At 36.9% G+C, this 24,015-nt stretch overlaps 1 protein-coding gene across 1 annotated transcript; it reads left to right on the forward strand.

Annotated features, from left to right (window-relative positions):
• The first annotated feature begins 31 nt into the window (after positions 1-31).
• LOC139731828 (nucleoside diphosphate-linked moiety X motif 17-like) lies at positions 32-6,682 on the forward strand. The gene is made up of 6 exons (XM_071642704.1): positions 32-118; positions 1,318-1,440; positions 2,051-2,260; positions 4,048-4,140; positions 5,331-5,575; positions 6,483-6,682. The coding sequence occupies exons 1-6, from the start codon at positions 32-34 to the stop codon at positions 6,643-6,645; spliced, it is 921 nt and encodes a 306-aa protein (XP_071498805.1). The 3' UTR covers positions 6,646-6,682.
• Positions 6,683-24,015: the final 17,333 nt, after the last annotated feature.

A 24,015-nucleotide genomic window follows, 5' to 3' on the forward strand; every position in this document is an offset into this window, starting at 1 on the left:
AGGTCCTTTTGCTGTGCTTTACCGGTGCATAATGGCGAAATCGTCGATCCCGCAAAAGGTTCTCGTGCATCTCCGTCGTAAATCACAGGGATTTTATGAACGCGCAGTCTTCAAGCAGGTAATTCAATCTTTCGAATCTTGATTGGAGGTCTTTGAATGGGAACAGCAGCGAATAAGAGTAGCTGTGGTGGTGGACTGAGCAAACAAATGTCACCACAGTCCCATAAATACCCTAAGATGTTGGTTTTGTATTTAGTCCATGCGTGGTGGCTAGAAAGCTAATGACACGAAAGTAATGTTACAACTAGATTACAGCTGGGGGTGTCCAATACTTCCAAAAGTATAACTAACATAAGGTTAGAGGTCTACAAGTGAACTGCTTGTACGCATTTAGATGAAACTGAATTCAGCTGGGTTGGGTTAGGCGTTAATACTTATAGGTTAAATAGTAATTTAATACAAATTAACTCATAACTGTTCAGATTGTGCGACAAAAGACTCGGCATGGTTTAATTGTTCCACTTGATTTGATGTTTTGAATTTGCATTTTTGCAATTAAATCTTGGCCTTGGTCTAACTCTAGACCAATGTATTAGTAACAATAGTGTCCAACAAATCCACACTATAACTTACATTGTCATTGAAACCGACACCCTTCTATTTATACTATAGGCTAGCATCGCGCGTAAAGAACGAACTTTCACTACGTACGTGCCGCGCCAGGGTTTTGCATTCTTCACTGGGGATTTGAAGCGTTGGTGCTGGTCGTAGATTAATAGATTTGAAGAAGTCAAAATATTACCAGTAGATCTACTGAAAAACCTGATAATAAACAAGATCAACAGCAAAACAATGATACCGGTACTGTAAACTTGTACCGGTAGATTATAAATGCACATTGGAAAAGCATTACAGGCACTTCACATGTATGTATTGTCAATAGAGGATAGATAGGGGTGTTGGTTTCAAAATACGGCGCAACTGAGTGCGTCAAAATAACAACCCACGTGTTCGAAGCAGTTATCTTGGAGCGTGTGCAGCAAATCGCATTTTTCATGTGCGCTTGTGAATTCAGAGTATTTTTTTTACATGTGAGTTAAATTTCAGGCAAATTGTGAGGTAGAAACATTAGGATGTCGATGTGTTGACACCCAACTATACTTACATGAATTGCAATAAAATTTGTTGTGATAGGATAAGTTCTACTAGATGTTTTTCTCCACCAACAAAGATTTTTATATTAGTATTACTGTCACATATTGCACTTTGACGTCCTAATATCTATTGTTTTCTTTGTGATGTGGTGCTTTGTTGCAGTGCATACTGGATTATCTCGGCTTTACAGGGACCAGGGGTGAAGTTACCTGCCGCCTGGAAGGCAATCAGTTGATGCTGTCACCTGTTGATCCTCAGACTGATGAAGACTGCATTTTGCTCAAGGTTTTATTTCTGTTAAGATTTTGTGATAAGTGGTCTTTCAAGCAAACTATTTGTATTTCTTGTAATCACTAAATTAGTATTTTGTGGGTTTTTTTGCAAAAGGATTGCCTTTGTGTTTATAATTTGTAAACAATATCTCACTGTACCGGTACTGATATTATTTTGATATTTGTTTTGTTTTGTTGTTGTTGTTGTTTTATTTGTTTTTGTTTTTTTGTTATTTTTTGTTCTGTTTTTTAGTTCAGAGGGTTTTATCAAAGTGAGGATTATGCCATTGTACTGTTTGAGGGGATAGATACTAACGTGTATCATATCTTCTTGGATCCCCTTTCAAAAGAAATTGATTAGGTATTCATATGTGAACCCATGGCTTTGTTTCATCTATTACCATGGTCTTAGATCTGTAACATGCAATAGTGGAAGCTACCATACCGGCTACTGAGCTGCTTGCATGGCAAATGATTGGTCTTTGTGTTGTTGCGGCCTTTGTAATTTGCATTTGTTCCAAGTTGCACCCATTACTTTTTTTTTTTCCTTGTCTTTTTTTCTAATGGTGATGTAGGGTCCTGGTTGCATTTGCTCAAACAAACTTCACTTCATTTTTCACCAGCATCCTTCATTTTGTCCACTGCGTCATCTGTCGCCCGATGATGTCCCAAGCATACCAGAGGAGATTCTAGAGCGTGGTGTTGACTGTGGTGTGGCCACACTCCTGTGGTCTGCAGATCATTATTTGCTACTAACCAGGAGAGCTTCTCACCTCCGCACCTTTCCCAATGTCTGGGTGCCTCCAGGGGGTCATATAGAACTTGGAGAAACGGTGAGGCACCAAACTCTCTCTCTCTCTTAATTTTTTTAAAAGGATGGTACAGTATTGGTTGAGGTGAGGATTTGGCTTTTAGCTTTTTTTTTTGAGAAACTTAGAAACCACTTTGCAAAATGTTAAAGAGCATACAATTCTAAGAGGAAATCAAAGTTTGTTTGATGAAAATGGGTCGTGAAATTGCTGAGATAGCCAATGCAAAGCGATCAGGATCACTTTGTTTTACTTTGTTTCTGGATATCTCAGCCATTTCAAAACCAATTTTCATCAAATAAGCTTTGAATTCCTCTTAGAATTGCACGCTCTTTCATATTTCATAAGGGGTTTCTCATTATCTCCAAAAATAATAATAAAAAAATGTTGGAAACCTGAAACCCCATCTCATGTCTGTATTACATATTTTTACAGTCAGTGGCACTGAAGAAAATAATGCCTATATTTACAGGGTACACTTTTAATTCTTTATGTAAAGATCAACAAGCAAATTATCAACCCATTTTATGTAGGCATAAAGTTACTGTGAATAACTTCCCATCTGTCTGAAATGCTACCCTACCTTTGTAGACATATTCTCTTCAAAGAAAAACAAATATTCATCATCAAATAAATACTTGATATGAAATGGAAAGACAATGTGTGCACAGCTGTAATCAACCTAAAATGAACGAATCCCATCTGAGGATGTATGTGAATTTCATAGATCAGATTGCTTTTCTTATATATATGAGATCAGAAAAGCAAATGCGTAGGCCAATCTTCCAATGCATGAAGCCAACAAAGGAGACAGCATTGGAGAGTGCATACCTCCTTCATATCATTGTCCAATTCATGACTTTCAGGGACATGCAGTTATAAGCTTTGCTGCAGTGAAGCAAGTTCATATACCTGCTACATGTATACATATGCCATCTGATCTTAGGTTTGTCAATTTGAAGTCTTCATTATTTACAACATACCAAATTAAATACAGATTTTGGGGAATATAAAAGAGATACAGTTTCATTTCTCATTGATAACAAAAAGCTGGTTGCTCTTTCTGCATCATGTTTCTAGCTCAGTGGACTACATAGTAATATGTCTTAATGAACACAAATACAATGTATGTTCTGTGGTTACTGGTATCTATGTGAGTATAATTCTGCACACAGCAAACTACCACATATACCTCCAAATTTGTTGATAACAGTCATTTTGTGAGCCAAGATTGATACCATCATGTTAATCTGCAGCTGTTACCTGGAAAGACTCAACTCTCTTGGTTGAGGAAGGGTGCCATCTGAAATAGATTGAGATAAAGAAGAAATTTAAAAAAAATGTATTTTCTCTACAAGGTTTAAGCTTTGCTTTAAATTCTCTGTTATAAGGCCACTTTGGATGATTCTAGTGTGGTATGCTGGCCTTGTATTGAAATTACATGAGAAAGAAATGATGCAATAAAGTATTCTCAAAATCATTTAAAGTTAGGTGTCTTTTATGTGGAGCAGATGTTACACAATCTGACCAAAATAATCAAATCAAAACAGTGAAATAGTTATTTCATAGTTCACCTATGCTTTGCTAACAGTAATTTCATATACAACAGTTTGTCAAATAAATTTTGCTAATTGCATTATCTCAGTGTAATCTACGACTCATTTCATGATAGAGTATGTTTTCCCTAGATGGAATTCAAAGCCCAGTAGTAATATGACTTGACATATATTGCAAATGATTGTCATGTGCTGTCCTGCTAGAATTGTTGGAAGTTGAATGCATTCTAAGCATGCTGACTGTGCCTCTTTCAGTTAATTGAGGCTGGTCTAAGGGAACTAAAAGAAGAAACTGGACTGCAGGTCAATCCAAAAGAATGTCGGCTGGACCTTGTGGCTCTCTGGGAGGTGAGTGGTGAGAAGAAAGGGTGAACTCTGTGAGAACTGTGTAATGTGTGGTTGGAAGTACGGGTGCTGTTCGTTATTCCGAAGGTTCGCTATTCCGAAGGTTCATTATTCCGAAGGGTCGTTAATCCGAAACACGCAAATTCCCTATACCTACAGGTTCGTTAATCCGAAAATGAAAAAGGGTTCGTTAATCCGAAAATTTGTGGCGTTATTCCGAAGGTTCGTTATTCCGAAGATTGATTAATCCGAAAATGAAATTCGGAACAGTGAACCTTCGGAATAACAAATCTTAGGAATAAAGAGCCTTCGGAATAACGAACCTTCGGAATAACGAGCTGTAACCGGAAGTACTCACACAGACGTTGCAATTTTCTTTATGTATTCTATGTCACTCTTAGTTTGTAAGTTCACATGCAATCCTGTCTGACTTGGAAAATTGATGTCCCTAACTTCTGATCGTCAGAGCAGAGAAATGATAAAGGAGAAATGTCTCACATTGTACTTGCTTCTGTTCCTGTGCTACTTAATGTGTAAATGGACATCAGCAAGCTTGTGCAATCTGTCGACATTTTTTGCTGGTCTTTCCATATTGTTAGAAATTTTGCCTAGTGAATGAATTGATTGCAACTGATTAAGAATTTACCCTTCACTGACATGAATATGCACCAATTATTCAGTGTTTTTGTAGTAGTCATGATGTAAAAACAAAGAATAAAAATAATGATATTAATAATGAATAAGTAAATAATAAATATCATTTATAAAGCACTTATTACAATGTTTCTATGCGCTGAGCGTCTCGAAGAAAAAATTAGAAAAGAGAAATTCAATTAATAATGGGCATACATACCAGTACTTGGGTTGGACCCGAAGTAACAATCTTATTCTTAGACAGGTGTTGTATCCTCTAGACTACTGAGCTTCCGCCCAACAGCCAGTGCTGTATCAAATTAAAATTACTGAGTAGTGAATTCTTGTGTAGAGTTGTGTTTATAATGGAAGCTCAGTAGTCTGTTTTCCTGTATAAAATAATCTATTGCATGGTACATGTATAGCATGTTGGGAACTGTATGTACTTCTAAGGCACCACGCAGGAGAGACTTTTTGCCTAGAAGGCAATTTTTGTTCATCACATTTAGAATTTTTGTTGCTGTGCATCAATAATTTCAATTTCATTTTTGTTTCTCTAGTCAGTCTACCCACCAATGTTGTCCAGAGGACTTCCAAAAAGACATCACATAGTAGTCTACCAATCAGTCACTTCTTCAAAAGATCACCACCAGCTTGATCAAGAGTTGTGCATAGATCCTAATGAGGTTGGTGCTGCAGCCTGGCTGGAGGAGTCTATGGTCAGAGCTTTAATGGGGATTGCAGACAGCAAGGAAGATGAAACTGATAACACAGAGCAGAGGAGAAATTTTCCAGACTTTATAAGGTAATGTTTTCAGTCTCATGTTTTGTTACTAAGTAGCAACAAAAATGCATTCAGAATCTTTTGTTGTCATGAGTCCCACATGATATTCAGCATTCAGTAAGAGCACTTGTTTCCAACAAATGTCTTGTCTATACATGGTTATATATACATGTATATATATCACATGGTTCGTGAGAAAACACCGCATCATTTTTACATTGTGGTCAAGTTGGCCAAGTCTCTGTTTTAGTGCACCCAAGTGCAAAATTGATAAAGAAAGAGTGGGACAGTTTGCTTATTATTGAGAATAAATTGATAACAGTCTTGATGAATGGATGACGGATGACAGTATTGCCTAAGGGTTTGTTCAAGCGCTCTCTTAAAGTGTATGAGGCTGAACTGTAATAGTGCCAGAGGAGTGCTCAAATGCTCCCGAAGTGTACCGTACTGTATCGGTCCAGAAGTGGATCACTTCCCAATGGGCTCCAAAAGCGTCCTCTACCGTACCATGCTGTGCCACAGAGCACTCGAACTCAAACTGGTCCTGAAGCTAACTGTACAAGAAATTGACATGAGAAGAGGGCACATAACACACACTACATGAAAGATCAGATTCTCTTTATTAAGGACGCCTGTACCGGTATGTAGTGTAAGCGCGAGAGATGAATGTGCATGTTGCTACAAAACGTGTCGCCCATCTGACTCGAGTCAAAATACAACTTGTGAGGTACACCATCTCTAAGCTCCGGGAGCACTCAAACTCTCCCAATCTTGCATGGTACAGTATGTTGCAGATCGTTTAAAAAAAAACAAAAACAACAGCAACAACAACAACATGTTGTGCCAATCCTTCTCAAACAAGCAAATAAACAAAAAAGGAGGAAAGTCTTCAGTGTTCTCTCTGGGGTTGGTTTCATTCCCCCTCCAGAGCTACAGTGGTAGATCCCTCCTCCGGCCAGACAACGTGCCAGAATGTGTCCACAGTCATATTTAGTGAGAGAGCGCCCCCTAGTGGCAATGATGTGGAGCGGATAAGCACAGGAACTCTATTCGCGATGGAGCAGTGGTGTAGCAAGAATACCAAGAGATGATAGTACAGTGTACACGGCTCGGACAGCCGTGGGCAAAATACGGGTAGCTCACAAGGACTCGAAGCAAGCTTTACAATCAATATAATGGATTAATTGAATTCTCCACTGATTGCATTCACTGCTGAACTCAATGTGTCTTTCTCATTGTGCAGCAATCTGGACAAATTATTTGATCATGTATAATTCACATGTTGCTGAATATAATGGACATGTGAAGTACAGATGTGTGAAGAGTCATAGCAGTGTATGGATTTCCAATCATGTTTGCAGTGACTGGCAATGAAATTGCAGACTTGATTTGCAATCTAATAGTAATCATATATGATATACATTATCTTCAAATGACTAATACATTGCTCGTCATTGTGATTTAGAGGGAGTCTATGTGATCAGGTGCCTGTGCAAGATTCTATTAATGGGGAACTGCTGGAATACAGTTCAGTTAATGACCAGTCATTTAATGTCATTAAGTTGTTAAACCTACATATTAAAATATTGATCTTATGTGCTTTGTAAATATCAAATGAATTACCAAAGATATGATGAAGACAGCACAAGATATATATTTTATGCAAAACTGTCAGCAATTTTACTCTCGATCAATATATTATGTCAATCTTAAAGTGAATTTCTTGTCGTGAAGGAGACCAGATGATTTTTAAACTTCTGCATTCTTGCATCCATATATTAGTTTAACTGGGTACAGAATTTGTAATGATTGGGATGAGGAATAGGAATGTTTTCAAAATTAATAACAAATCACAATGAACAAGGACGATGACAAAGCAGCTTCACATAAAATGCATGATTGGGTGCTCAAGGAAGCAGAACAAAAAAAAAAAAAAAGAATGCGTGCATAGCGTTAATTCTATACAGGTGAACTTGTTAGGCAAGTTGTATTGTAAGTGAATTACATTGCTACATTTTACAGTGGTATGTGTAAGCCTGCTAAGTCATCATCCTTGTTCAGTGTGTTATGTTTTGGGTTTTCAGAGTCTTGGTTTATCTGCTCAAGGACCAGAATAAATTCTACAGATTTGTAAATTGCACTATTTATTTATGTACTACCATATGTGAAATTATATAAACTGTCCGGAATGCGCCCTTTAAATTCACTTACAATAAGTGCTCATGTCATGTGAAGTCTGTTTACATCTTCTCTAGTGATTGTCATAAGAGGGCTTCTATCTTGAGAATTACTGAGAATGGCAACACATTGCACTGCATACGATAAAATATGAATGAACCCACTGCTTGTGTTAGCACAAAGATGGTCAGCTAAATCTTTTCTCATTCATCACTCTTTATATGCCTGGTACTACAAAAGGGCAAATATAAATAACATTGATGGTATACCAAGAGTTGCTATACACACATCTTAGCTGGGGCGGGGCAGATACTTTCAGTGGCCCTTGTCCTTCTGTGAAAAGCTATATAAAATCATGGTATCGGTGTCACGGACAAAGTTTACATGGCCCTGTTTCACAGATGCTGGTACCCCAAGAGCAGCCAGTGCATTTGTATTTTTAACACAGAGATTTAGAGCTACTGGTATGTGTGTATAGTATGTATTATATACATGTATGTATGCTGTCAATCAAACTTTAGAAGGGCACACTTGTAGTCTAGGAGTGGGGGCAGTAAGAACATACTCTTTGGAATAGTCCATCGAACCCTGTCAAGTGTAATCGTGCCTCTGTAATGTCTTGGTGAGCTGTCTGGGGCATGTCCGTGATCAAAATAAGTATTGAGGGAAAATAAAGACTTCAGTACAGTACCACATTGTTGTTATTAAGATATAAACATGTTGTCTTTGCCAGCCTTGAAAACTTTTAGACTCACGTGATGATCAAGCCAATGTTTGGCAAAAGCACCACATCACCAACTTGCTTTGTTTTCACAATAACTCAGTCAATTGATGCGTCCGAACAGGCAGTCGGGACATTATTTGCAATGTTCCAAATGCACCTTTGTTCATTGCTTAGTCTACCAAAAGTAAATAAATGGTGTGATGTATTTCATTCTGATGAGCCATGATGAGAGATTGAATGTTTGAACCTGACTACATTGCACCTAATTAGCAGCTCTTTTTGCAATGGAAACCCATTTTCTTTGCTCAAAGTTTTCACTATTTACCATTAATTTCTGGTCAGTTTTCCCATTGTTTGTTATCATTATATATACACTATATATATATCGTCGCTGGGGCGACAAGACCTCGTATCTACGAAATGTCAAATGTTCAGGAGAGCCAAAAAACATGGCGGCCAAAGCACTGTGGCAAATGGGATAGCCTTTCCTTTGACATGCCGTGGTGGCTTCATTTTTCGAGTAAGACAGTTGAGATTTGGACAGGACATCACTTAACCCATTATTTGACCATTAATCCAAAAAAGTCATTTTCACCAAAATTGCAGACACAAGGTCTTGTCACCCCAGCGACGATATATATATATATATATATATATATATATATATATATATATATATATATATATATATTATGTATCTTTGTGAGTTATGAGAAAGGAAGGAGAAAATGGTGCTAGCTTTGCCATCATTATATATATATATATATATATAAATATATATATTCATACCAATATTTATATTTAGGATTCATGAGGTATCCAGTTGAACACATTAGTTGTGCTGTCCAATAATTTCCACCTGTCACTGGTTTTCTAAATTCCAAACTCTCCCATTGCAAGGTGCATTTTATGATAGTATGCCCCAAGTCCCTACCTAAAGTTCTGGCTCAACACTCTTTGTTGTTGTTGTTGTTGTTGTTGTTGTTGTTGTTGTTGTTGTTGTTGTTGTTGTTGTTGTTGTTGTTGTTGTTGCATTGATGAAAATTTTGCACTCCCTTCTCTCTCTCCAATTTTGATCTTTTTGCATACATTTTTTCCCCAATACCCAATGTAACTGGGAACCTGATATATCACCTTACCTTTGCTGTTCCTCATTTCATGCCTTGTTTGAAAGGGTTTACATCTTGCCCAGTTACTAAAAGTACTCAGCACAATGTCTGAGTGATTACTTTTGTTTGTTCTATTTGGCTGTAAGCAAATAATGACTTTCGTATGCATATGTGTGACCAGATTTTAGTTCTTTTTTTTTTTAATGAAATCTTGTAGTAAGAACTGTTCTCTATTTCTCTATCGATTCAAAACCAACAGATCAATACTGACGTACAAAGAACTTACATTACTTTATGACCATTGGTGTTAGCACAAACTGAACAATAAATTTCAAAGTGAATATCGCTTTAATCTTTCTCTCCGTCGATCTTTCCTAGTTCTGCCCTCCCCCCCCCCCGCTCTGTCGCTCACTCCCCCTTCTGTTTCATACCCTTTTACGTCTCTCAGTATACTACAGTTGTATGTGTATCTCTTTCCGTCTTCTGTGGAGATGAACGAGAGAACATTAATTTACTACTCGTGACATTGCATGTTCTTGCATCATGAGACAGAGATAGTGGCCGCTTAACCGATCATGTGATGTGACGTCATAAACTCACAAGACATGTGTGGGCTACTCTCGCTAATAAGCAAAGCAGTCGCCTTCATGCAGTCTGTTACGCCCTTTGTGCAGGTGCAGCCGTGCGTGAATGATTATGAATACGCCAACTATTATTAATGCCGCAATTTTTTCCGCCTTAATCGATTAATTTCCGGCCGCAATTAAAAAAAAAAAGGAAGAAGAAAAACAATGATAAATGCTTATTGAGTTTGTAGCTTGGAGCGGGGGGGGGGGGGGGGGATAAGAGCAAAGTAGAGTATACACATGAAAGCTATGTTGGTGGCCTTATTCGTAGCGAAGACACCCCTATATATGACTTCACATGTCCGTGTTGGCCCTTTGCAACCCTTGCTGTCACGGCTCATGTCCATCTAAACAAACAAACCTCAAAAGGAAACACTATGTTTGCTTCCTTGCCTGGCAGAAAAAAAATGCTCCAGTGCTTGTTTATCCAGGTCACCATTCCCAGAATACTGACTTTTTCATTTTTCTGGCATCCGTTCATGTTCATATCATTTTCATATATTCTTTTATCATTTTACTTTTTTATTTTTTTCTTATTTTTTAATTTTTTTAGTTTTTAATTTTTAATCTTTTTTTGGGGGGGGGGGTTGATAGATGGTAATTGTAATAACTTGTACATAAATATAATAGAATTTGCCACTGGCCGTGATGTCCTTGTTTTTATCATAACTTTATACACTCTCTATACACCTATTTGAAGAATGGCGTCATTTATGGGCTGTTATACATGTACATTATTTTAATTGATCCCATTATTTTTCCGTGAAAACAGATCGTATACTAGTAACTTCATCTTGCAAATAGTGCAAGAAATGTAGATGTAAAGCAGAACAAAACAAAGCTCAAGTCATTGAATGGTCGAGCTATACATGTACATGTATATGTTATGGTTACTGCCGTTTGAATGACAGACGAATGTCAGACATCTGGGTGGAGTGAGGACGAAAATAACAACACCGGACACTGATATCCTTGTGCCTTTTTTTTTCGTCTGAATGGTCAGTCGTTTGACCCATCCTAATCAGTTCCCATGCATTATCACAATGGTGATTACGCCGTATGAATGTGTGGCGAAGGGACCAGAGTCACACGTGAGCGCGCATAATTAAATTTCGACTGCCCACGCAGCTATATCCCCTCATCATGTATACCTGATAGGCCTACTTTTTCACGCGTAATTCAGAGAGTTGACCAATCAAATGACTGTTGTCTTATCCAACTCTGCAGGAAAGGATATTATTATTTGAGTAGGGAAATATTGGAGAAGGAGTGGAATCTTTCGCAATTTGTGCATATTTATGCTAAAGTTCGAAGTTATAGTATGCTTAATTTTCCACTGACTTTGCCCTGGGACCTTGATGTTCCCTGCGCCAAGACACTCTTTCATAGACTTTGGATAATTATGCTTTACACCAAAGAAGGGGTTCTGACTTCTAAATTTATGCCGCATTTCCGAGAAATTAGTGTTGAAATCCTGAGTTGAACTTCCTTGTTATATTGTACAGAACCCTTCAAGTTTTCTTCGTGTTTTGAATGCCGCAGAACTGGGGGAAAAGTGTATCATTGTCTCATAAATAGTTACATTATAAATACATTATGCATAATGTTGATACCTGAATGTTAAGTCTTTCGGATAAAATGAATGTATATGATTGGTCTTTCTATGTGTTTAGAAGCATTGGAAATGTAAAGAAGTACAATTTTCTTTGACTGATTTCCCTTCGCGTGCCCTGTTCCTAGCACCCTAGATAATGCGTGAAACATAGAAAGTGACGTCTATAACTGCTGCTCTTAGGTTCATTGTGATTTAGAAACGATGCATACTTATACAGAAGTGATCTCTTTTGTCAAAGCAATTTACTGACTCTCGCGAAATAGAGCGCATAACTTTTACGCGGCACGGAGCTCGGATACAAAGGAGAAATTCAGGTTTCTTCTCCTTCTGTGACACTTCCCTGATTTGAGATTTCTAGGACTCGCATGAAATGTTAAATACAAGTTATGTCTGCCACAAGGTTTCCGCTTGCAAACTAGTGCATATCACATCTTAGACGTTCATACAGACGACGTCGTTTCCCTATAAGCAATACACGAGGCGTAACAGAGGCCCGCTCCGTTAGGGGCATCCTTAATACGATACTTTTACTGTTCAACCTAAATACAAGTAACAGTGTGACACAGCTGATTAAATGTTGTTCTGCTGCTGTCATAGTGACTATACATACAGTCACTGATCCATCAGTTCTTAGGAAACACTATTTGCGTGAGAGTCCCGGATGTGTTTTGCATTGTTGAAAGACTGCAAAACGTTCGACATCCAGCTTGTCATTTGACTACATGTTGCTAAAAATCTTATATAATATTGTTCATTTAGTCATGTGATACAAGAATCAGGAAGGTCACAACATTAATCACCTATGAATTGTATACTGATGGACATATTCTTTGTGTCTGCTGTACTGTTTTTTTTAACTGATTGCCGTATACGTATAATCATCAATTAGGTGTAGATGACGCAGGAGATAAATTCCCTATGGGCACAAAGAATAAATATTATACAATGCGTGTATATACTACCAATCTCTCTCTCTCTCTCTCTCTCTCTCTCTCTCTCTCTCTATATATATATATATATATATATATATATATATATATATATATTATATATGTATTGGGTTAAAGAAGGGGGGAAACTGACCAGAAACAAATAATAGATAGTGAAAACTTTGAGCAAAGAAAATGGGTTTTCGAATCCCGATGAAAACCCATTTTCTTTGTTCAAAGTTTTCAATATATATATATATATTACGATAATAGCTATATACTTTGCTACTTTGTATGGCAGCTCTCCATAGCTCAAGCGCTCTTTTTCGTTTTAGCTGATATCCTTTACCAGTTTGTGCAATATTTTCTTTTGTTTTATATACAGTACGTATAACGTTTAACTAAGGTAATACACCCTGCACAAAATCATGCATGTATTTTATTGATATATAACGATATACATTGTTTTGTTGTGGAAGTGCTGTTCTGTGTGTCCATTTGTATGTGTGAAAGAAAGAGATAAGAAACATCGAGTTGTTGAAGAGAGCTCAGTCGTGATGACACGCCCGGCTTGTCTTCGCTGGGTGATTACAAGAAATGAACATTAGAGATTGAAGGTCCAGACATTTCACCTTCTGACAGTCGTTCGTAGTCCACCGACCCGTGTAAACTCTGGCACTTTTGTTTTCTCTTTTGTCTGTTTGTTTCCTTGTTTATTTTTTCGCGGAAAGTCTCCCTTTTTGTTGTTGTTTTTGTTTTTGTTGTTGTTGAAAATGATAGCAGTGGTAATAATTATCATCAGTAATACTGGGCTTTATACGTATATACTTCAAGCACGTTTCTTCAGTCAAAACAATTTCATCTGGGCGGGTCCTGTCTTAACCAATGCCGTCAAATCTTACGCTGTGAGTCAGAAAGCACAAAATGGGGTCGTAAAATATCTTGTCCAACGACTTGGTGTACAGGTTACACCCAGCCCAACTGTAAACCGGATCAGAGGCTCGTTTACTATACCACATCTCTCCCAGATCTTTGTTCCATTTTTGCACATAAATACGACAATGTTTCTTTGCTTTATGACAACTAACTTTGACAAAGGATGTGCAGAAAGTACAATAGCAATATGAATATCGAAAGACGTGAGCATATTGAGGTAAACATGAGGCGTACTCTCTAAAAAAAATCGAGTGAAAATATTCACTCTTAGAAGAGTGAATACAAAAAAAGAGTGAATTTCGAGTGAAATTGGAGTGAATTTTGAGTGAAAATGTTCATTTTCACTCATTTTGGAGTGACGTCAGGGATCACTCCAAAATCTTCGAGTGATCCCTGACGTCACTCCAAAATGAGTGAAAATGAGCATTTTCACTCAAAATTCACTCCAATTTCACTCGAAATTCACTCTTTTCTGTATTCACTCTCTTTAGAGTGAAAATTTTCACTCAATTTTTTTTATGCCTCCGCCACGAAGTGGTGCCGGAGGCATTATGTTTTCGGGTTGTCCGTCCGTCCGTCCGTCCGTCCGTCCGTCCGTCCTTCCGTCCGTCCGTCCGTCCTTCCGTCCGTCCTTCCGTCCGTAATGAATTTTGTGGACAAGGTAACTATCAAAACCTTTTGAGGTATCCTAATGAAACTTGGCATGCATGTGTATTAGGGGGTGAAGTTGTGCCTATTAACTTTTGGGTGCACATGCTGAAGGTCAAAGGTCAAAAGGTCAAGGTCAAATACATAAAATCTCACTATTTCCATCATAACTATGCAATGCCTGAAGATATTTTCTTGAAACTTAGTGTATACAGGGAGGTGCTCCTGGTGTATACATGTATTACCCAATTAAGATTCTCTGGTGAAAGTTTGGGTCATGAGGTCAAAGGTCAAAGGTCAAAAGGTCAAGTAAAAATATTGAAACTTCACCTTTTTTCTCTGTACCTTGGAAATTGTTCAAGGTCTCTTCATGGAACATAGTGATATACATGTACTGACTGGCAGTGATTATCTAGAGAATTTAGGGTTCATGGGGTCAAAGGTCAAGGGCAACACTTCAAAATTTTACTGAATATTTCCCTCATGTTTGTGCAATGCCAGCAGGATTTTTTCTTTTTTTTACACTAGGTGTATGCATGTTTAACATAATAGAGATTCTCTGGAAAGTTTTTTTTTCTTTTGTTTTTGCCTCAAAGGTCAAAAGGTCAAAGATCAAGTGAAAGTGCTGAACTAAGTTTTTCCTCCATATCTCTGAAGTGGCTCAAGTTATCTTGAAACATACTACATATTTATGCATCTTCTGCCTGACAGTGATTATCTTATGAATTTTAGGGTCAAAGGCCAGATGAAAATGGTAACAATTTACTATTCAATACAGAAAGTGCACTTTTTCTCCATACCTTGAAAATTACTCAATGCATAAACATATGAATGGGTCAAAGTCAAGTTAAAGTCCGTAAATCCCAAATACATGCTCTCCTATTCATCCAATTAAACCTAGGTCATGGAAGGTGAGCATTCAACACATTTGTGACAAACCTGTCATTTTAACATTTTGCCAATTTTGTGAAAATGTAATCTCACATTGTCCACATGTACTATTTAGACCTATTAGGAGAATCATGCATTATGGCGGAGGCATACCAGTCGCCATAGCGACATTTCTAGTTAGAGAGTAAACCAGACAGTTTTTCAATCATCATTTTGTAATATCATGAATGAATTTTACCACAAAATGAATTATGTATATAATCACACTATATAGGGACCATTACAAGCATAAGCAGGATTTGAAGGCATAAGAACCCGAAATAGAGAAATGAGGTCATGACTGTATACATCCAGTGAATCCCAGACTTTTTATCTCTAAATTTATAATGTGCATGCAGTTGAGACAATGCTTGCCATATTATTTTAACACTTAGGGTTGGTGATACTACACTGTAAAAACATCGGTGTTAGATTTAACACCACGGGTGTTAAATCTAACACCGATCAAACTTCAATAGAGGACCACACCCACAGGTGTTAAAAATGCACTGTGATGGTGTTGAAAAGTGTTCACCTGACACTTCGTCGTGTTAATTTGACACTGTACCTGGTGTTATTTTGACACTGTACTGGTGTTAATTAAAAAATGACACCACATGGTGTTGATTTGATATTTGTTGGTGTTAATATCAATGGTTTAACACCCGTACAGCTTCAATAAGAGACCACACCAGCTGGTGTTACTTTGGTGTAAATTTATTTTCACATTTTTTCAAAAATCTAGTATTTTAATGTAAAATTCTTGATCGTCTTGTTTAAATTAAAAATCAACAAGAAGTGCAGTTACTAAGAAACTCTTCAAAAAACAGTTTAAAATTTGGAAATGACACCCGGAGGTGTTAATTCAACACCATAAATGAGCACCGAAAATTTAACACCAGCTCGGTGTTCACTATTTAACACCGGACTTTTTGCAGTGTAAGTCCAGCATGTTTCGTTTATACTGTACAGACACGAGGTACGACACTATAGGTTTTCCCTGCCAATTTCGTAGAATTGTCATCCATTTTCATTTTATGTGCATTCAAATTCGTATGTTTGCAGCGGTGCGGTGCAGTGCAAACGATTTCACACTTACATACTCTCAAATTCATTTTAGGCACCCAAATCAATGGTCACAAGTTCAAAGTCGGATATTGTACATCTAAGCATTCCATTTCGTGTTTGAGCATGGATTTCCAAGTTTGTGCATTTACACTTGTGCGATGGACTCGATAAGCACTTAAAAGCACTTTCAATTTCGATTTTGATGAAGCGATTTTCACAGAATTGAAGGAGCATTCAATTTCGTATTACACATATACATGTACTTATATGAGGAAGAGGGATTTTGTCCATCTGATCGTTGAATGTGACTTTCACATTTTATCTTAGATTTCATCGTCATGTTCAGCACTTATTTGAACATCCAGACTTTTTCTTTTGCTAAATGTTATTTATAATTAAACTCCATTATGAAATCCTCATTTCGTCTTGTCATTGCATGGCTTCCTCAATCTGGCTAATTTTCATCTTTATTTTCATTGAGATCATTATATTGTGTTAGTCCTCTTTTGACATCTTTATTTTACTTATCGTACTGCATACTTTATGATCTTCATTTCACATACTTATTTACATTATCTGTGTGATCCATGTAGACGTTTTTTACCATTCAGTTTATAACGCAGTACAATTATGTATGTACTTTTTAAAAGAAATCGCACAGATTTAATTTGAATGCTCCTTTTATGAACTTGTTTGCCCATGTGCGAATTTGAAAACTCGGAAAGAGCTGGCGACAGGTGAATGATCTTTGCCAAAAATATATGCGCATTCAATCTGTTTGAATGCGCGAATGGGAAATCGGTTGCCAAAGTAATGAATTTGAACGAAGAAAAACGATTTTGAATGACGGTATTTCGATGGCTGAGCAAATTTGACGATAATTAATGTTTATAATGTGAAATTGAATGACAAACAAACTAAATTGGAAGGGAAAAACCTATATTATACATTTTATACTTCTCAAATGATGAGGGTATGGTGTACATGACATGAAGGCCCCATCTTCCGTAAACATTACAAACGTTGCTGCGTACGATTTTCTCGCCGATAGAGGTAAACGGACTTCTTTGTTCTGATCTTAAAGTTGATTGGCTATTGCCGTCATTTGCCCGCGAAAAACGAACAAAACCGAAGATAAATATACCCATCAAACAAAAACAAACGAAAGCGTGTATGGGGCACGGACGTCCAATACTAGCAGACCGGTGATCTCAACTCCCTGGTTCTGTTAAAGTACATTGTCCCGTCTATAGAGATATCTATCTAGGTAAAGGCTATTTCCGACTTCATAATGGAAACCGTGTGCACGCATCTATAGCGGGGAGATCGCGCCCAAGGACGCATAATGTTCGGCATACATTCAGTTTACGTAAAGGGAATTCATTACGATAAATTTTAGATACAGTACTGTACTGGAACGACTATGAGAGCAAGAAGACAACCAAATTACACTGCATCTTTAATGTATATGTCGTGTCGTATCAATGCACACTCTAAGAAAATCAGGTTCAAACTTGAACCTTTAAATGATCACACGGGGAGCACCTTTACGGGTGGGTGCAACTTTGTACCGTTCAGACCAGTGTCACAATGGGAACACCTTTATGCAATTTGAACTTTTCTGGTCTGAAAGGTGCAAAGTTGCACCCGTCAAGGTGCTCCTATGCCATTGGTGTGCACATTTAAAAGGGATGGTACAGTATTGGTGGAGATGAGAATTGGGCTTTTAACTTTTTGCGAGATACCAAGAAAACACTTATGATATTAGTACAGAGCATACCATTTTAAGAGGAATTCAAAGTTTATTTGATGAAAATCGGGTTTGGAATGACCCAAACATCCAAAATCAAAGTAAAACAAAGCGATCGTAATAAAATGTGGGTCCCATTGCACACTTTATTAGAATCGCTCTTTTTTTGGATATCTCAGCCATTTCAAAACCAATTTTCATCAAATAAACGTTTAATTCCTCATAGAATTGCATGCTCTTTCATATTTCATAAGAGGTTTCTCATTATCTCACCAAGAAATGTTAGAAACCTGAAATTAGGTCTCAACCAAAACTATACGATCCCTTTAAAGGTGCAAAGTTGAAGTGAAATGGCAAAGTTGCAAAGTTGAAGTAAAGTTTTATAGTTGAAGTTTATTATCTATATACACATGTGCACATGGCGTAATACATCTCAAAAGACACGCATGCATGAATACGGGATAAAAGGTAACAGAAAATAGCATGAATGCTAATCAAGTCCGATACCTGTCTGATACAAAGGTTTTTAAAAAGTGATAAGTACAGTACAGTGAATAACTATACAAATTGTAGTTTGGAAATACATGAAACATGAACATATTTACCACTATGTACATAACAGAAGATTTGAGTTGAAAACTTGACATGATGATACATCTTTTGTAAGTGTAAATAAATGTGTACATAGGCAGGGAATATTATATCTGGTTATTCTACAACAAACAAAAAAACAACAACAAAAAACCACACGACTGTCGCTGTAGTCATTTGTTTCCTTGAATCGAGCAAAATACCATGTGAAGCTTAAACTGAGATTTTTAGTTAATCTTCTATGTGAAATTGAGACCCGTATGATGCAATTAGCAACTATAAGCCCTACCGGCATCAGTATAAATACAGGACCTGGGCATAGTTCTTGGAATATGAAATCAAACAGACTTAGAGGGCAGTTTGGCATGAAGCCAAACGTGTAGCCCTACTGTTTCTCCGTCCCCACCCACCCCCCCCCCCCTCTCTCTCTCCCTCTCCCCTCTCTCCCTCTTCCTCTGCTCTCTTCTCCTTTCATTTCGTTTCCTATTATAGTACTATGTATATATATATATATATATATATATATATATATATATATATAATATATCGTATATATGTACATATATATAGATATATACATACATATATATTTGTATAATATGCATATTATAATATTATAGACGATGACTGGCGGGGGAGGGAACATACCGAATGTTCCACCGAAGGGTATGAAATGCTATTGAGGGAGGTTACAAGTCCCGAGACGATGTCGAGGGACTTATAGCCTCCCAAAATAGCATTTCATACTCTGAGGGTGGAACGTTTGGTAAATGTTCCCGACAGCAAAAGTCTTCTGTTATATTATATGGGTTAGTCAAATTTGCTTTTTTAAATTGTATGGAATAGACAAATTTATTCTATCAATTGCGTGAAAAATATGATCGTTCAATCGTTTGGTATCGTTTGTCATTTATTACGTGAAAATGTTTTCCCATATGAGAGAACATTACAAAAATGTTCTGCCCATGGGCGAACATAACCAATGTGCCTCCATCACGTGACTGTGTTTAGCCAGTCACTAACCGGTATATGACTAACCCATTTAATATAAATATAATGTGTGTATGTGTGTTTATCTTTTGTACGTGTGGCTTTGAATTGAATTGAATGACGGTTTGTTTTACATGGCAGTCACGGAAGCAATGGGTGCTTGCAGGCAAGCAGCAGTGTTACTGTGAGTCACATATAGGCCTACCCATCACGCCCATTAAAATTACACATAATTACATACAGGGTTGAAATTTGGGTGGTCCGAAAGAAAAGAAAACATGGAAATCCACTAAAGTTGCCTGATCACGCCACCAAAAGGTGACCGTTTCGAAAATTTACTGGCCACTTAATTTTTAGATATACACAATAATAATTACTATGTTCTCAGATGAGAAGATGAATAACGCAGTGTACAACGAACCAAAATAATCTGTAACCATATCGAGTGCATGCTCCATTTGATAACACACAAAAATGTTTGCTCTCTAAATGGCAGTGTTTTGTGCGAATTCTTCAAGGTCAATGCAAATAGCATTATTTTTGTGTAGAAATTCAATGGATATGTATTTGCGGACTCTCTTACTAATATTCTCTATAGGCTATTTCAGTATACAGCTGTATTGTGATAGTGAATCACGTTTACCGTGCCCTTGACAGTTCGGTGGTGATAAATTTGTAAATATTTTTAGCGATCGTATAAGCCTTTGCTATTAAATTATGATTATAGTGCCTGGAGTATAAAGAAGTGCATGTGCAATCATTCAGGTACAAAGCATAGGCCTATTGGGTCATGCATTAATTTTCTCCATCTTCATATTTATTCGTCTAAGAAGTCTTTCAGTCAGCGTGGTCACTCATTGACTTATTCTCTATTCACTGCACCGTTAATTTCATTTCATTTTATGTACTCATGAATTCATATTCCAACGTGAAAAGCTTTCGTTCGACGGGGGCCGCGTCAAACCTCATCACTCGAGGTTATTGATTTCTTGGCAAGATGCCAAACTGTTTTTCCGCGTGTATATACGATAACGCGTGTCGCTTTTGTGTGTAGTTTATCTGGAGCCACAAAATTATTATCGTTTATCAACTACAACCGGAGGGAAGTCACCTGGTATCATACACCCGCTGATGTTGCTATACTTATTTTTTTTTTTGATCGTTTCTGTTTTGTTTTGTTTTGTCTTGTCTCGTTTTGCTCTGTTTTGTTTTACTCTGTCATGATTGTTTGTTCCCCTTTGGTGATGCGTAAGGCGATCCCATCATAATCACCAAGAACTTTTCCTGCGAATCGACTGGCGCAAAAGCAGTGATGGCTCTTTAGTGCACAACGCTCTTATGTAGAATGGTTATTGTATCTGTCTTTTGTATATAAAGTTCAATGAGATTAATAGCGAAACACAAAATCAAAAGCTAAAACGAAACAAAAGCAACCCGTTTAATCGCTGCTATCAAGCCATATTCGCTTTTGATAACACACATGGAATCTATACACTGTAAAAAATTTGTTTAGTTTCTAAACACCTAACTAAACACTTTTCTGTGACAGTTTAAAAACACTGCGACGCGTTTATATTTTAAACATGTTTAGGAACTAAACACATGCTGTGTTTATTTTCAGCACACCCTAGGTGTTTATCACACACACATGTTTATGTTTTAAACGGTTCTGATGTTTAAAAACTAAACACCTGCTCTGTTTATAGCCTAAACACCAAACGTTTACACCATAATCACTCACAGTGTTTAAATACTAAACACCGCACAGTCACATAATCACCCACAATGTTTAAGATCTAAACACTGAACCAAAAAATAAACATGACGCAATGTTTACAATGTAAACACTGCGACATGTTTATTCGCTGTGACAGATTAAAAACACTGCGACATGTTTATTTGCCATTTGAGTGTTTATTCTCAGAACACATGTCTGATTTTTAGATCGATCACAAAATTGCATACACTAAACATGTGACATGTTTACATATTAAACATCGCAATTTCTCAGTGTTTATATGATACATGTTTACACGTTATACATGCTGAGTGTTTATATGAGACATGTTTACACATCATACATGGTAATTTCCACGTGTTTATATGAGACGTTTACACATCATACATTCATACATGCTAATTTCTACGTGTTTAAATGAGACATGTTACTCATCATGCATGTTAATTCCCATGTAATTATTAATGTAAAGTGGATTGTTTCCACTTTTGCATGGAATGAGATAAACGCATAACATTATATAGAATTTACCCAGTGATGTACCAAATCATCAGCACACTTACATCGCATAATACCAGGGAAGACCTGGGTTAGCTTTCACAAACATTTTGGCTACAAGAGTCAAATGCAATTCTCTGAATGCAAGTTATCAAAACATCAGTCAAAGCTTGGGCAATATCTGATGAATAAAAGTTAAAATCCTTTAAAGGGGAAATCGAGTCCAATAAATAAGATTAAAAAGAGTAAAATCTTTTAAGTTTAACAGTAAAAATTTGAATGAAATCGGATGAAAAATAAGGAAGTTATAAAATTTTGAAGTTTTGCTAATTTCTGCAAAGCAGTTAAAAGTGGATATGAATATGCAAATGAGTGAGTTGACCATGTCATAACCTCACAATTTTCCATTGATCGTATACAAAAAAAAAATGATGAAATTCAATGTTTATGTTAATGAAATGTGAAACATTATGGTATTGCTGGTTGAATAACTTCAGAAAGTGATCAGTTAGATATATCAGGACTTGAGCCTCGGGAATGATTGCGTTTGAATGAAGAACTTTAAATTAAGTAAGTTGTGAGGGAATGACATGCCCATGTTGCCATTTGCATATTCATATTAACCATTCAAGAACTGTTTCCTCAAAAATTAGCGAAACTTCAAAATGTTATAACTTCCTTATTTTACATCAGATTTCGATCAAAATTTTACCAATGAACTCTTAATATTATACTCTTTCTTATCAGACTAACTTGTATTTGGACTTGATTTCCCCTTTAGATATTGCCATGTTTTGCTATACGACACCATTCTGAGTTAAATGCAAGATACCTGGGAGTCACTGGCCTGTACACGAAGACGTAAATGAAATTCTCTCCTATACACACAGTAAAGTTTATATATGCAGGAAATGGCATACAACTCATTTTGGAGAAAAAAAATATTGCATTTAATAATTACTTTTCAGTCACATGTAATTCTTGGCCTACTTTCAAGAATTGCCGTCTTTCTACTGTATTCAGAACTGTATTGTAAAACAAACTAATAAACTTGTTGATTGTGAATTGCAACTCAACGCTTCGGAAGCTTGACATGTATGTAACACCTCCAGGAACATAACTGCAGTCTGTGAACAAATCCATGCCGACCTTGAAGATTGCATCAATTATTGGTAAAGTGCTTTGGGTACCCGAACCAGATTAGGCTCACGGCAAATTATACCATGCACAACACTATGGTCGTATTGATACTGATCAGGAAGTGTAGATGATGCACTCCATCATAAAGAGACAAAAAAAAAAAAAAAGTTTTCACTGTATTTAGCCTGTGGTGAACATCTGCACTCCCTGGTCAGTACCAATAATGTAACTTAAATACATACATGATATTGTTCTTTTCACTGCGACGATCACTGAAAGTACATGTAAGCTAACAGTACTGTATGGATTTTTCACTTTTGCTATTTTGAGAGAAATATTAGAATGTTAGTGGATTTCAAGGGGTGAGTGAGAAAAAACTTCTACAACTGTACCTTGCTAGAACCTTGGAGAAAGAAGTCAAACCCAATGGGTATACATGAATAGTCTATTAGAGTCTAATCAGTCTCATCATACTTCACATAATCATGGTATGGAGGGCTACTTTCAATCTCGACACAGCAGAATTTTTGGTAAAGACAAGAGGATATGAACAAAGAAAAAATAATGCATTGCAGCTGGAGGAGGGAGGGTATGCAAGGCTGTCATGAACACGCAATGTGATCAGCAAGACTCCTCCCTTGTCAATTTGTCAGTCAGTTGCAAGACTCCTCCCTATTCTCCATACATGTTGTACTACATTTCTAATACCTCTCTCCATGTGACGGATTTCAAGAATATCTCAGAAAGAAAATATTAACTACCGAATACTGCATTTCCTATCAGGTCTACAAGAAAATTGCAAATAATTCCAAACAAATACAACTACTGGCCTCTTATTTGCGTCCAATATCTGCTGATTGTATAGGAAGCACCTGAGGAAAAAAAAAATGAAATGGCAGATATTTTGATTTGATTTGTTTTGATTTCTATATTTCTTTCTGCACAATCTAAACAGAAAGCCAATCGAACAAAGTTCTTGAGTAATACCATT

The sequence above is a fragment of the Diadema antillarum genome, unplaced genomic scaffold (assembly GCF_040938485.1).
Source record: "Diadema antillarum isolate AM-2024a unplaced genomic scaffold, OU_Dant_1.0 seq00000386_RagTag, whole genome shotgun sequence".
NCBI lineage: Eukaryota > Metazoa > Echinodermata > Echinoidea > Diadematoida > Diadematidae > Diadema > Diadema antillarum.